This window comes from Oryzias melastigma, linkage group LG16 (assembly GCF_002922805.2).
Source record: "Oryzias melastigma strain HK-1 linkage group LG16, ASM292280v2, whole genome shotgun sequence".
NCBI classification, from domain to species: domain Eukaryota; kingdom Metazoa; phylum Chordata; class Actinopteri; order Beloniformes; family Adrianichthyidae; genus Oryzias; species Oryzias melastigma.
The window spans coordinates 15,442,503-15,457,549 of NC_050527.1; the positions used below are offsets into that span (position 1 = coordinate 15,442,503).

The 15,047-nt window shown below is 38.2% G+C and overlaps 2 protein-coding genes across 3 annotated transcripts in view; one reads left to right on the plus strand and one right to left on the minus strand.

Annotated features, from left to right (window-relative positions):
• LOC112143867 (transcription factor E2F3) overlaps positions 1 to 9,048 on the minus strand; it is a 15,285-nt gene extending 6,237 nt beyond the window's left edge. The window contains exons 1-3 of one of the 2 annotated variants that reach the window (XM_024268090.2): positions 8,463 to 9,048; positions 5,195 to 5,315; positions 3,253 to 3,383 (exon numbers count right to left, since the gene is read on the minus strand). In XM_024268090.2, the coding sequence (XP_024123858.1) occupies positions 3,253 to 3,383; positions 5,195 to 5,315; positions 8,463 to 8,744 (534 nt within the window). In that variant the 5' untranslated portion in view covers positions 8,745 to 9,048. Of the gene's footprint in view, positions 1 to 3,252; positions 3,384 to 5,194; positions 5,316 to 8,139; positions 8,312 to 8,462 lie in introns of those variants that run through there. The other variant, XM_024268092.2, reaches the window with a different exon arrangement.
• A 5,058-nt stretch (positions 9,049 to 14,106) lies between these two features.
• Positions 14,107 to 15,047, plus strand: part of mboat1 (membrane bound O-acyltransferase domain containing 1) — a 16,476-nt gene continuing 15,535 nt past the window's right edge. The window contains exons 1-2 of the mRNA XM_024268089.2: positions 14,107 to 14,520; positions 14,836 to 14,981. Of these exons, the coding sequence (XP_024123857.1) occupies positions 14,440 to 14,520; positions 14,836 to 14,981 (227 nt within the window). The 5' untranslated portion in view covers positions 14,107 to 14,439. The remainder of the gene's footprint in view (positions 14,521 to 14,835; positions 14,982 to 15,047) is intronic.

The window sequence follows — 15,047 nt, forward strand, 5'->3', positions numbered from 1 at the left end:
AGGAAATTTCTTCACAAATGTTTGGAGTTATGTCTGAGTCTGTATAGATTTCTAAAAAAAAATAGATGACTGGAAGTTTTTTTTTTCTTTCAAAATGACTTTAGAAATCTATACGATAGAACAGAATATTTTGTTCTGCATTTTTAGTTCCTTATCTGCTCATTTTGGAGAATGTAAGTACTGATGTAGTTTCATCTTACTTTTAAACCTCTGCTGGTCGGTACCTAGCACACATGGTGGCAGTGATAACTTTAGCTTTCCTAATGGCGTCTACAAAAAAACACCACACAGCTGCGGTTCTCCACGACAGTGACTGTCCTGGACATTCAACGCTACCATGGATCTCACGTCTTCATGACACGATTGCCACTTAGTTCCTGTGTTTTGGTTTAAATCTTGTGAAGATGTAAAACTATAAAATATATTTAAATCTTCAACTGGAATAAAAGGCCTTATTTGTTTACAGCAATTGAGAGGCAGAGAAAAGAGAAGTCAGAATCAGCTGCTGCAATGCAAACCACAAAACCAGTCGGTAAGTTCAGGCAGCCAGAAAGAAATAAAGTAGGTTTTGCACACCCAAGAATATATAGACATTTATGAAAAATTTAACGTGTAGAAAACGCACTTTCAGTTTCTGCCTTCTCTAACATGGAGTCCTTTAAACCCATTTATTTTAACATGAAAGTAAAAGAATCTAAAACTTAAAGGCTAAAGTATTATGCATTAGAAACCAGTCTAATAGTGATAGAAAGTATGTTATAGATCCATCCCATAATGCTGATGGCACTTTGAATGACTTAAACTTGTGTCTTAATGAAAATGACCAGAAACGGGGTTGAGAACGTAAACATATCGTGAAGTAACTGTTAGGATAATGGGAGTTAAACACGCTTATGGTGTATAGGGGAAACTGTCACATGGTGCCCTTTACACCATACTAGTGGGTAGTAAGTGTATGTAGTGGCCCCCTACTGATCATGCCCAAATGCTGCATGCATGAGGTGTGCAGATGATGTGCCCATATCAACTATGTAGTCTCAAAGCTCGTTGTTCAGACAAACAGCACTTGTGCACATTTTTGTATGAAAAATCCATACCAAACGCCAGCTTCTCACCTACTTCACGCTTGTGATGTACAAGTGTTCACTACAACCTGTCGCCCGCAGCATGCCCATAGGAAAAAAATGTGCATTAACTTTTCATCTACAGCAGGGTTTTTCCTGCATTGAGAATTTGGTGGCTGCCACCACCTAATTTATGAGCGCCACCAGCTCCTGGCGTTTAATCGAACACATGGTCAAGTGTTCCCAAGCCGAGATCTTTCAGTCATTTGTAACTGTAGTTACACACACCCACCAGTAAGTGCTGTGTCCAAATTAGCACATGGAACTGAGGCACGCAAAGCCATCGAGTTCCGCTCAAACCTAATCTCCGACAGTTAAATCCAGTTTTAAATTAAAATGAAAACTGAAAAAAGAGCAAAAGGGGCTTGGGTGCATTTCTCTTTGAACACGGATGGTGATGACAATGCAATAAAACAGGGTGAATATCAGGGGTGTGATGGACCACAGATGATCCATAGTCCATACGGATCCACCGTTTAGGCCACACGCGTACCGCGGATCACCTCCTCCTCCCCAACGGTCGCCGCATTCCTCGCGCACGGATTATTTAATCATCTTTGTTTTTACATGTGTTTAAGTTGCCTCTTGACAGTTATCCAAAACCTGAAGGTCCCGCTGCGTGTGGGAGGACCGTCCAGCAAAAACTTTTCTCGAGCTTGTCATGGATGATGTGCATACTGAGAGATCGAGTTAATTTATTTTTGAAGAGCTGAATAAAAGCATCGGTGCTGCTGTCCTGCAGCCGCTGCTCCGTATAGGGACATGCCGGTGCCATCAGGGGAAGGCAGTATGGCAAGCCAAAAGGATCAAAATTGTTTGGAAAAGCGAGCATGGCAGCACCTCAACTGCACGTGTACCACGAATAATAATAATTATTTGAAATATTTAAATGTTCCCACAGTTAGTTTTAATATTACAATTGATACCAAAAAACAATAGAAGTTTAATTTGAACTTTTTCATTTCATATTTAATTTGGATGGGGAGGAGGTGGAGGGGGTGCATATTCTCCATTCTTTTCTCTCAGTTTTTGTAGATTTGATCTTCAGACATGTAAATGTAATCAGATGTTCAAGGATGTGTGAGTGTATATTTATGCTTCAAAGTACTTTATATGTGTTTTCTCAAATATGTTTTAAAACTTTTCAAACAAGTAATTTTACGCTTTTATCCTTGTTTTTTCCTATTGTTTTTTTTTCACATTACTGATCTGAAGCGGGACCCTAAAACCGTGACACGATTAAAATCATGAATTTTGTGATCTGTTACACCCCTAGTTGGTACTGTTTCTTTTATAACCGTGTCACGTTAGTCAAATGCATTGCTTTTACAGGTATGGAAAATCGTAAAATAAGCGACTTTTTTTCAAAAAGAAAAGGAAAACCCTGACAGGTGGAGTGCAGTCACATTAAACTGGATGTCTGTTGTAAAGTATTGATGGTCCTAACCAAGAGGTTTTGGACTACCAAGAGTCTCTGAAAAGGTTTTATAAGATGCAACACTGAAGAGTCAAATGCTCTGCTACAGGCTGTTCTCTGTGTAAATGAGTATCTGAGTAGTAATGACAAGATCTTTGTTACAATCCCATGTTCAGTAAATGTTCATGGATCTGCATGGATCTTTCCAGGCCAGCCGAGGGACGTAATCTCTCCAGCGTGTCCTGGGTCTTCCCCGAGGCCTCTGCCAAGTAGGACATGCCTGGAACACCTCTCCAAGGAGGAGTCCAGATGTGAACCACCTCAACTGGCTACTCTGGATGTGGAGGGGAAGCAGCTCTACTCCGAGCTCTCTCTGGGTGACCGAGCTTCTCACCCTATCTCTAAGGGAGCGCCCAGCCACCGTCTAGAGGAAACTCATTTCAGCCGCTTGTAGTTAGGATCTCGTTCTTTCGGTTATGACCCAGAGATCATGACCATAGGTGAGAACTGGAACGAAGATCGACTGGTAAATTGAGACCTTTGCTTTCTGGCTCAGCTCTCTCTTCACCACAACAGACCGGTGCAGCGACCACTAAACGGCGAACACTGCTCCAATCCGCTAACCTTTTAAATGTGTTTTTTTTGTGCATCTGTCTGCGTCTGTGTGGACATTTTCTAACTGAGATCATTTCCATCTGTTTAGAAATGTACCTGTAAGGTCTCAGCTGCAAGGTTTAGGTCCAAAACACCATCAGACGACTGAGCAAGCAGGTCCACAAACTTCTTTGTTAGCAAGCCCAAGGAAGTGTCATAGCGAGTCTTTTCTGGTGGAGACTTTGGTGCTGCAAAATATAAAGAGGAAAAACAACATTATTTCTAGACACTTCAATTTAAACTAAAACATTTTTTAATATCTTGGTGATGTGACCAACCATTCATCCATCCTGTTTTGCGGTAACTAGGTTGCTGGAGCCTATCCTAACCACTTTTAGACTAAATGAGTGATACACCCTGAACAGTTTGCAAGTCCTTCTCAGGGCCACACAGTGACTGACAACTGTTCACACCCTGACATTCACACCCAGGGTCAATTCAGAGACAATAACTTGTGAACTATATTTCTGGACTGCAGAAGAAAGCTGGAGAACACCCAAACATGGTGGAAAACCTGCAAACTGCACACAGAAAAGACCTAGTCAGGATTCAAACCAGGGCCTTCTCAATGTGAGGTCAAAGTGCTAACCACTACACCACCACTGTACACTCCAGTCATGTGACTATTCTGTTACAATACAGTCTGTTTTCAGTAAAGATTAAACTACGGATATTAAATTCACTGTATTAAAGAATACCTTTTTTAAAAAAGTCAAAATCTTTATACATGTTTGAATTACAGAGATGTAGTAGTTTTGATCTTTGCAAGAGGGAAATTAAGAAATGTACTTTAAAGTTGAAACTGGATACCGTTTAAAAAGAAAATCACAAAATAGCACCAAATGGTATATATTTTTTAAAACATTAATGCTGGGTTAAGATTAATAGATGTCTTTTGAAACTTTTAGCTAACAAGTAAAAAACTGTTGCACTGAAAAAGCAAAACTTCACTGAAACAAATCAGGTGTATACATTGGAAGGTTTAAACTTGAGGCCCAAATCTTCGATGCATGACCCAGTTTGACTGCATTTCTGGCTCTCGGGCAGAGCACAACGTCTAACTCGAACACCGAGGATTTTGTGGTTTTAAGAATGACTACAAAGAAGGCTGCAAGTGCAGCAGCTGCAGACGTCTGAAATGATGCCGCCTCCATGCAGCTGACTTCAGGGCACGAGTAATCAAACTACAACGTGAATTAAAAAAAAAAAACAAAAAAAAAAAACTTTTTATGCAAGTGTTTTAATAAGTTAAGATTATTTACAGATAGTGGCTCATTGCAGATAAGGTCCGTCTCCACAGAGGATTAAAAAGGTGACAAAATTATGAAGTGTTTGAGTTTGCAAGAAAACTGTGAACCAAGTAGTTTAACTTGTGTCAGGTCTTCAACAATTTTATCTACATATGCTACATATGATGCATTTTTACTAGATATCACAGACAATTCACATTAAAAGCATCCGTTTTGCAATAATAGTTCAAACATGCAAGTTTAGTGTGTTCAGGATTTATTGTGGATAATTTACCACATCTATTAAAACCTAAATTTTTGAAAAAAAAAAGCTACAACAGAAATAGTTTCAGGATAATTCTCAGTGAACCTCCTTTGTCATTTTATTCCATCTCAAACAAGGGTTAACAAGGACTAAATGGATTAAAGAAATCTATTCTTACATAGTAAAAAATGCTTTAGAAATGTATTCATTTTGGATTTCTTTTGAACTCCTTCATTTACAGAAGGATCTTTTTTAATTTAAGAAAAGATGTATTTCCTATTAAAATTATTTCAGTTTTCCCAAGTTTAAATATTGCCATTTCTGAACAGACAGACGTGTTTACATTGTTGAACATATGAGAGGGTAACTGTTAAGTTGCTCATTTTCTTTTAGTAAGGCTTCAGTTCTGCTTCAATCAGAAATCCTGCTGGTCATCTGAAGGTTCATCTTCAGTCTGACTTCTATTCTAACTCATGAGCGTCTGGAGGTTCAGCCTCGCCCTTACTTCTGGGGGTCTTTATCCGTGTCCCGTTGGCCGCCGGGGCTCCTCCTCTACCACGTGGTGTTCTGGCTGGTTCTGACTGGTACTGGTGGTCTGAATCATCGAGAGCCAACCGCCTCTTTGCCTGGATGTAAAAAAAAAAATGGTTTTCTTAACTGACATTTTTTAAGCAGATGTTAGTAGTAGTTTCATTTCAGGGGTTACCACGCACAGTTGGAAGCTGAATGCTCACACCACTCTCAAAACAGTAGTACCTTACTTCCATCAGGTTAGTGGAGTACAGGGACTCACCCCACCCCTGAAACCAGCTGCTATGAAGAGGTGCAAAGACATGGTTGAAAAGGCAGCTGTTGCTCTGCATCTCTACGGAAATCTACTCAAACTATGTGGGCAGCTGTGGCTCAGGGAGTAGAGCGCCAGTGTGCCAATCTGAAGGTCAGCAAGTCCATCACTAGGTCAAATGTTTTTATAGAAATAAATCTATGCAAGATGCATGGAGAATTGTGTGAAAGACCACAAAATTTACATGTCGGAAAATCTGAGTGGGATAGGACTGAGCACCATCGTTTCACCTAAAACTTAATGACCAATTGGTGTTAAAGTAGCTTCAAACGGGCCACCTTTGAAATGTATGACTTCTTAATAGTTGAAAGTCATTGTTAAAGACCCAATCCCAAGAAAAATGTTATTTTTAACATGTTCTTGTGGCATTTTTCTGATGGAGGACATACATAAAGAAAATTAAGCTTAAAAGGGCATGTCTTAGAATTTCTTGATGCATCCAGATCCATTTTGTTTTCCTCGCCTGAGCTGGAATCTGGATCAAAAATGTACGGCTGGTTAACTCCAATATTGATCGCCACTTTGTTGCACCGCTAACGTTAGGTTGGGAGTGTGAAAGGCTGTAAGCTAGTGGGAGAGATGATAGGAAGTGAGGCCTTCCACTAAAGGTTACACTCACAACTCAGAGGTAAATTTCTAAAGAATTACTGCCGCTCTGCAGAAATTATGTACTATGAATATGACAAGTTTTTCTATTTTGGCAATTTTAAATTAAAAAATTTAGATTGAAAATAGATCAAAAGATGATCACAGAAAGACTTGAATAATCTCTAAAAATGATAGATGGTTAAGGATGAGATTGCATTTAAGGTCCTTCCTCTTCTTTAAAAAAATAGCTTATTTTTAAGGAATTTCATTACTTTTAATCAAACCTAGGCTACAGTAATAAACGACCATGATGCTCACAAAGCATCTAACATAAATACCAACTTTAAAGACATCTGTAGATCCAGTCGTGTACAAGTGGATGCATCGGAATGGAGCAGAGCTTACTGTCGTAGCTTCTACGCTACACCCACAAGCTTTTTCCAAATTCTTTTTTTTTTTTGTCGATTTGAATTTAATGAAATATTCAGAAAAGCTATTTTAAGCCCAATTTTCTATATGTCTTGTGCTATCCTCAGCACAATAACTTTGGGAGTGGGGTCATCTAGGACAAGGGTCCCCAAACTTTTTCTTTTGAAGGCCACACACACAACTGTTTTCTTCTCTGGTGTGAGACCGGTCGGTTTGTAGGCCAACAGAAAAAGTTTAGTAATCACAGCCTAAATGTAAACATTTATGATTTTCCAGGAAGCTACAGATAGAAAAAAATTTAATCATTCATTTCTGTAATCTTCACAAAAAAATAATACTAAAAAGTTTTAAAAATGAAACCAATAAATAGTCTATCCTCACTCGTCATAGTTCAGACTACAGAAGGGTGGGGGAAAAATGTCACGTTCTATGTGGGTCTCAATTGGCCAGATTGAGGAAATATATACGGTATATATACATGTGTGCGTCTATAGTACTGTTTGGGGGCCAGGCCAAATGTGAAGTAGGGCCAGATCCAGGCCGTTGGGGACCCCTGATCAAGGACCCAAAAGACACCCGCCAAACTTCTTTTTTTTTTTTTTTTAAATATAATTTCTGATTTTCATTGGTGTTCATGAAAGACATGCAATCCTGTCCACCTTTATCATGGGAAGGATAACACTTCAATGTAAGGGTGGACCCTACAAGATAGGTTATACATAAATCATGAGAAAAATGCTACAAGAGCATGTTATTTTCGGAGTAAGGTCTGTAAGAAGTTTAACACTTAATCATACATAATAATTTGACTACACGAGTGGTGTTGCTGCATTTTATGTTTCAAAACCCTGGTAGAAATCTATGGAGCTGGACCAAGAAACCAGCCACAAATTACAGTTTTAATGTCTATAAGTAACTATATTATTCCAACATGAATACAAGATCAATTTCTATGGTAAGAAAAGATGTGCAATCTTCATCTAAACTTGACTTTTTCATTTTTTTACTTGGTCTTGCAATGGCATATAATTTTCCTTCAAAGTGTCAGCCATTTTAAAAATCAGCACCAGCAGCAGCAGTCTGCCTGCTCATGGCTCCAGTCTGGGGTGCAGGCTGCTGGGGGTTCATGAAATATGAAGAACACATTAAACCCAAAGGTTTTCTAAACTCGTTTATGCGGTTCGTGCGTGTACAGAACACATGAAACGAGCAGTTACTTCTAAAGCAACAAGCTCGGGTTTCACTTTTCCTTCACTTGAAAGACACTAAAATGTCACTTTACTAACAGAGGACGTCAAAGCAAACGAGATAATAAAAAAGAAAAATGCACAAAGAGAGTTATTTTGGTGAAAAAAATAAATATTTATGGTGCTACTAGCTTAGAAAGCTAGTAGATTTATAAGTTGCACACTTGGGGGGAATCTATTGAGTAGTTTCGAAACAAAGCTGTGCAGCTGCATTAGCTCACATATAGGCAGGTTTCCCTCCTCTTTATGTCGGTGGAAAAGCTACGAAAGGGCCAGAAAAATGAACCATAAAGACTCCCAGCAGCAGCTACTAGGCCAGCGCTACCGTTACTCATCTCTTACCAGTACTTCCATCTGGCTGCAAAGGTGAAGAGGGAACCCTGAGCTGGGGGAAGTTAGCGAGTCTTATCTTAGAAGGCTGGCTTGCATTTCTGAATAAGAAAAGCGAGCTGAAGCTGGAGTTTTACCCCCCAAAAGTTAAAGAAAAGACTCCAAAGCAGCCTGTTTGGGTAACTTAAGCTAGCGGTAGTTAGTTAGCTACATCGCTAGTCGTGGGATTGCCCTGGCTAAGCAGCTAACGTTAGCTGTCTAACAACAAGCTCGGCTAGCTAGCGAGCTAACATTTTGTCGCGCTTGTGTTGTGGAGAAATGTTGGGTGTTATTACCGGTGGTCTCCCCAGAGCTGGCCGTTGTCCTGCTCCGTTTGCCGCGGCTTGTTGTGGAGTTGTGTAAATGTTGTTAACCTGAGGCTCGGATAAACACACATTTGGTGTCTGTGTAACGTTGCAAGGCGGTGGGGTGGTTATTATTTGGATATACGTAGCGTTGGATTGACCGGCGTTCAAACGATCCGTAAGAGCTGTTAAAATTATATTACTGTCCAGAGGAGAACCCGCGACCTCTGCTAAAATCACTTTGTCCGGAGCCGAGGAGATCCCTCTTCTCATCTTGCGTATGCAGGGTAACCCCTCTCTCGTCTCTCAACTTTTAAGCCCGTGCGGCCGCTAATCCGTCGCAATGGTTACAAAAATAATCACACCAAAGTGTAGATGAACGTCTAAATGATCGACTTTTAAAAATAAATTTTCCTTAGAAAGGTGCATTTAGGCAGATGCAACGGATTTAAAAGTAGCGCAACTCTCGTTTCCACCGACTAGAAATGGCTTCAGGAAACGGCCTGATGAATGAAGGGATACGGTTTACGCGCTCAAGAGCCCTCCCGCGAAACTCAGATTTCCCGGGGAATTTTCAAACAAAATTTACATGCGGACTGCCATTGATCCTCAGACCAAGAGTTCCCGCCCACATCACGACCAAACTGGCCAATGGGGGGACAGGTTTTGGCCCGCCACGTGCTCATTGGCAGTTGTAAACATGTGGCGTCACTTGTCACGCCTTGTGTGTTGCTGATCGAAACGCTAGGTGGCGCCAGGAACACATTTTACTGGGGATGAAAAGGCTGTCGGAAACTGAAAAAATCCAAGATAAAAAAGCCAATGTAACAATTGGTTATAGTAAAATTATTACTAACCAAAATAATCATTTTTCTTTTTTTATTAAACGACATAAGCATTTTTTCTGTAGTTATGGACTGAAAGTTAAAAGTGATTACAAGCTGGGAAACAAGTTGAACCTGTATTAAAGAGTGAATAACACTGGGCCAGCCCAAATAAAACCAATACATTAAAAACAACACAAAACTCCAGTCCAAGTGTTAATTTAAATAAATGCAATACATTAAAAACAACACAAAACTCCAGTCCAAGTGTTAATTTAAATAAATGTTTGCAATCTTACATTCAGACTTATTTAATTAAATATTGGATACAACAATTAAAGGTTAAACTAGTGTAATTTTATAAACATAATGTCAAAAGTAACACAAGGGTGGGTCATTAAAAAAATCCAAAAGTATTGATACATCAAAATGACAAAGATGAAGTATATGTAACTACATAAGTAGACATACAGCTATTTCAGTAATCATTTAAAAATATTCAAATCAAATATCTAAAACACGAGCATATCACAACAGCTGAAGTAGATTCTTAGGACAGAACCTTAGTTATTTAAGACGTTTCACACTTGTGAACATACATGGTAAGCCTCTAACACCATATGGTGGTTATCCATACATTTTTTGTGCAAAGAAAGTGTAACGTTATTGATTAGCTCAAATCAGTGAACTGGGTCAGCAGATTCATCAAAAAAGACAGGAAGTTTAAACAGGGACATAAGAAGAAAACAAGTGAAAATGTATAAAAAAAATATATAATATAATTTTACCACAAACTTCAAAAGAGTTAAGTACACCAGAGTTGTCCTAATGGTTGTGATGTTAGGTGTTTGTTTTAAAACCAACAGTTTTATGATGTATACTGTAGCATATAATCTACAAAGATGTAAATAATTTTTTTTTTTTTTTTTGGAAAGCTTGCATCTTCTTCTTTTCCTTTCGGCTTTTCCCTTCAGGGGTCGCCACAGCGAATCAGTTCCCTCCATCTAAGCCTGTCTTCAGCATCCTCCACTCTAACACCAGCCACCTTCATGTCTTCATTCACTGCATCCATAAACCTCCTCTTTGGTCTTCCTCTAGACCTCTTTCCTGGCAGCTCTAGACTCAGCATCCTTCTACCAATATATTCACTGTCTCTCCTCTGAACATGTCCAAACCATCTCAGTCTGGCCTCTCTGACTTTATCTCCAAAACCTCTAACATGTGCTGTCCCTCTGATGTATTCATTCCTGATCCTATCCATCCTGGTCACTCCCAAAGAGAACCTCAGCATCTTCATCTCTGCTACCTCCAGCTCTGCTTGATTTTTATTTATTACTTTTTGTAGTATTACAATAATTTCAAATTGTTCTTTTTTATTACTTTTGTATTATTACAGTAATTCTTTGATGAATACAATCTGCATAAATTGTCTTTTAATGAAAATATGTAGATTACTGTTACTGATAAATATAAATGATTTGACTGTGGATGTTTTGAAATTTGATTACATCAATGATCCTTCATAACCTGAATTGAACAGCACCGATGGCGGTCGTTGTTAACCCGGGCCTCGACCGATCCGGTATGGATTTCGTAGGTCTGATAAGATGAAGTCCAGCAAAGATGCAGATTCATAATTAAAACTTTTAGCCTTCAAAAGTGATTCCATGGTAAATGATTTTTAGAAGGTGGAAAAATGAGTCAAAAGAGTTAGAAAAACAATGATATTAAATATTAGCCATCCAATGGTCATTTTAAAGAACCACTCCAATAAAAATTGTGTTTCTGTAGGTTTTAACTTTTTTTTTTCCATAATGGATCCCATCCATCTGTCTGTCCATCCATCCGTTCATCCATCAATTCATTTTCTTAACCTGCTATGTCCTTTTTGGGGTGATGAGGTTGTAGGAAACCTAAAAAGAATTTAAAATTAAAACAGCATTTCTGAGAATTTCTTTATTCAAATCTGGATTAATTACGATTGAAAAGTTTATCTGAAAAAGCTTTCTTTTTTTGTGATGCAGCACATGAAATAGGTGGACAAAAGTCCCACTACTCCGTTCCATTATGATGCATTAACTTGAAGACAGATCCATTTACATTTTAATTTTCCTAGTTTGACGTGGAATATGCCTCAAAATTGTATGGCTGGGTAGCCATTTTTGTTGTCCCGTAAATGTCATTTTGAGGTTGTGATTGGCTGTAAGCTAGCAAGAGAGAGTGTAACCAAAGGGATGATGGGACATCAGTGGAGGCTTACTTCCATGCCAACAATCCCGTCCACAACTCAGAGGCATAATTCTGATGAACTCCTGCTCCTAGAAAACGACACAGGTTTTTTGATTTCACCTAAAAAAAGGACAAAAAAAAAACAATGACATAATTACACTTAAAAACAGCCTCAAACGCTTTTGCAACAAATCAAAATATGATTGGAACAGAACTTAAAACTGTAACACTTTTTTCAGTCCAGAAATGAAAAAAGATGACAACAAATAAGGAAGAGTAATCTATTTCAAAAGTGAACCCAAAAACATGATTTTTTTTCCCTGTTCTATAACTTTTTTTTTAACATTTGAAAAAAATGAAGGCGGTTTGGAGATTTTCTTTGATCGATCTGTTTGCTTTACCCCTCTCCACCGCACCTCTTTATTTAGCTTTATTTGTGAAGCAACTTTTACAGTTGAAAGCTCTTTGCACTCAGTTAAAGGTTTATTTCCTTTCTGTAGATGGAATTACTCTGAGCAGTTTTTAAAATAACGGTCAGACTCTCAGCTGGAGCTCGTGGTGACTCTCTGAGAGGATGAAGAGGCTTTGTGAGATGAGCTTCTGGTTCTTACTGATGTTTTTTAACACCCCCAAAAAATACAAGTGAATGCATGTTTTTTTTGGCCTATGGACACATACTTAAGAATACAACAACAAAATCTTCTTTATCTGCATTATCAGTCTTTTGCATCACAGTGCAGGAATTTCCCCTGCTCTTCCTCATAGTTCATCAAGGTTTAATGCAATTCTTTTGTGCTTTCTTCTGTCTCCACCCTGACTACCTTCCCACAGTATTTCAGTGGGTTGAGGCTTTGAGTTTTATTGGACAGCCAGAACAATTGGATTTTTTTCTCGTCTGTTGCACATTTTATATTGAACTTGGTTCCTCTGACTCACTTTTAGTCAGATAAGCAGCCTTATAATAAGTCTGGAATTTTTTGTTAGAACAAAATAATTTTGGGTTGACCTGTAAAAAAACATGAAACAAAAACACTTCTTAACAGTTTTTGTGAGTTAATTGATTTGATTTTTAATGTTTTGATTTGAAATGACAACATTTTGATTGTGACTATGAATATAAACATTTAACATGCAAAAAGCTTCATTTTCAACCAAATAAAAATGGTTTTCTCACTTTCGATGAATGATCTTTTAGAACGGTTTTACAGAACTCACTATCATCATTCAGTCAAATTCATTTGATCTGATATTTTTACGGAATCTTTGAGAAGTGTTTCGAACATGCTCCAATGTTCTTCATGTAAATATTGTACTGCTTATGAGGTAGTATAGTACGCTGCTGGATTAAAAGTTTTATTTCATGCTCCATGATTACCAGTGTAGTAATATTTTTCAGACTGACAGTGTTGTGTGTAAACTCAACATAAGTTGACTAAAATTGACGTCAAAGAACTTTAAACTTGCTGCTTCTCATTATTGACAGGGTTACTGTTCATCCATAACTACCTTGATTGCACTAGTCATTTAATCCTATGCAAAAAACTGTCAGTCTGTTGTTCACTCACACTGGTTGTTATCTATTGTTAACTTCTTCAACAATCCTGGGCCTATATGACAAAGATCTGTCAATCTGCAGCTCTCTTTTATTGGTTATTTTCAAATTTACCACATACTATTTATTCAATTCTTTTATAGGGAGTTGGTTATTCATGATTTTTATATACTGTTTTTTGTGTATGTACTTCTCAAAACTGCCAAGCCTATGCAACAAAAATGTATTCTGAGATAAATACTTCCATGACAGTAAAGACAAGGCAGGCATCTTATTTTTGGTCTTACAAGAAAAATAACCTTTTCCAGAAAATGTTTAAATTACAAAATTAATAAGATGGTCTAATTGATTATTTTTTTCTTAAACGTTTTCCTCTCAACAAGCATATTTGTTTGCATATTTGAAGAAACATTTCAAGCATTTTTAAGAATTTATGACTTATGAATTTATGAGCATTTCTTTTGCAGTAAATGCTCAGAGAAAACAATAAAAATCTAAAACAGGGATTGTATCATTTTTTGTCTTTTCCATCTGATTCCCACTAAAAGTTTGTCAAAGAGCAGTCCACAGTTAATGTTTCATTTACATTTCTAAGCCTCACACATAAGCACACCCAATCTGTCTTTAACAATCAATTATCTGTTTTAAAACAGGAAAGATCAACACCTGTGTTCAAAAACTTGTAAATTTTTAATCCAGCTTTGAAGAACTTCTTCTGGTTCTTAATTGTCTGACCAATAAAAAAGAAAGAAAAAAAGACCAACAACTTTGAATATCAAGACCACACCGGAAGTACATTTAGATAACCTTCCCTTCAAAGGTAACAATAAATGTCTGGTTTAAAATCTAAATACACATAATATTCGTCTGTGGTTAGAACTACCAAGCAAGTTGTCATAAAAATAATGCAATGTAGCTCTTCTTAAGGAAAGTTTTTAGAAAATTGTATTTAAGTATTTTAGTGGCTTTACAGAATGTTTTTTTTTAACCCCCCACAATGTTACTTTTTATGCTGAGAGTAGGTTTCTTGCAACATAAATTACATTTATTCACACGCTTTTGACTTTTGTCCCGGTTAGTTTGGAGTTTCGATCGATTTCCAACAGCTCTTGGGATTTTATTTTGTAGGCAAACCGGAAACGCAGTAATTTTAAAACCGGCTGAGTAGAGTACAGGCAGAGGAGAGACGAGCCGGGAGGAGCAGCAGGAGGATTGTTTCTGGGCTGGGAAAGGAGTCGCTGGGCTTGTCTCGCATAGAGAGAAACGATGTATTTGAGTCACAGAAATTGAGACTCAGTTTAGAGAAGAAAAGGGAGTAAAAGACAGCAGAAGTAGTAACGTGGGGATAGAAAAAGTGCGCAGGATGGGCGACGCTATCTTTAAAACCACAGGATCTAAGTGGCTTCTGCCTGTCAGTGAGTTCCTTGGTTTCCCTATTGACCAGGTAAGAGTGCCATTTAAATAGTGATTATTGCGAATAAATGGTTGATTTAGCTTTAGTTTAGTTGGAGTGTGAACAGACAGCTGAGTCAGAAGGGAGAGGCAGGGAGTAATGTGTCCTCATTTAGGCACTAGTACAAGTTATATTTGTGTAAAATATTTCCAGGCACTTAGCTCTAATATGTCTGATCATCTGTTTGATTCATAACAAATGTACAAACAGCTCTTTTAAATCAGTGGATGTAGTTTGTGTGACTGCCATGTGAGTGCTGGACACACCCATCCTCACCTGTCTCCTTTTTTTCCCTCCTCATCTCAGGTGAACTTTATTGCATGCCAGCTGTTTGGCCTGGCTGCCGCCTTCTGGTTCCGCCTCTATCTCAAGCCCAGTCACTTTAAGCCTCTGGTCAGGCACACGGTCGCCACGGTCCTGGGCACTGCTTTTCTAGTCTTTTGCTTCGGATGGTACTGTACGATCCTACCTGTTCATTTAATAGCTTCTCCAACAAAGTACACTCTAAAAACACTTGG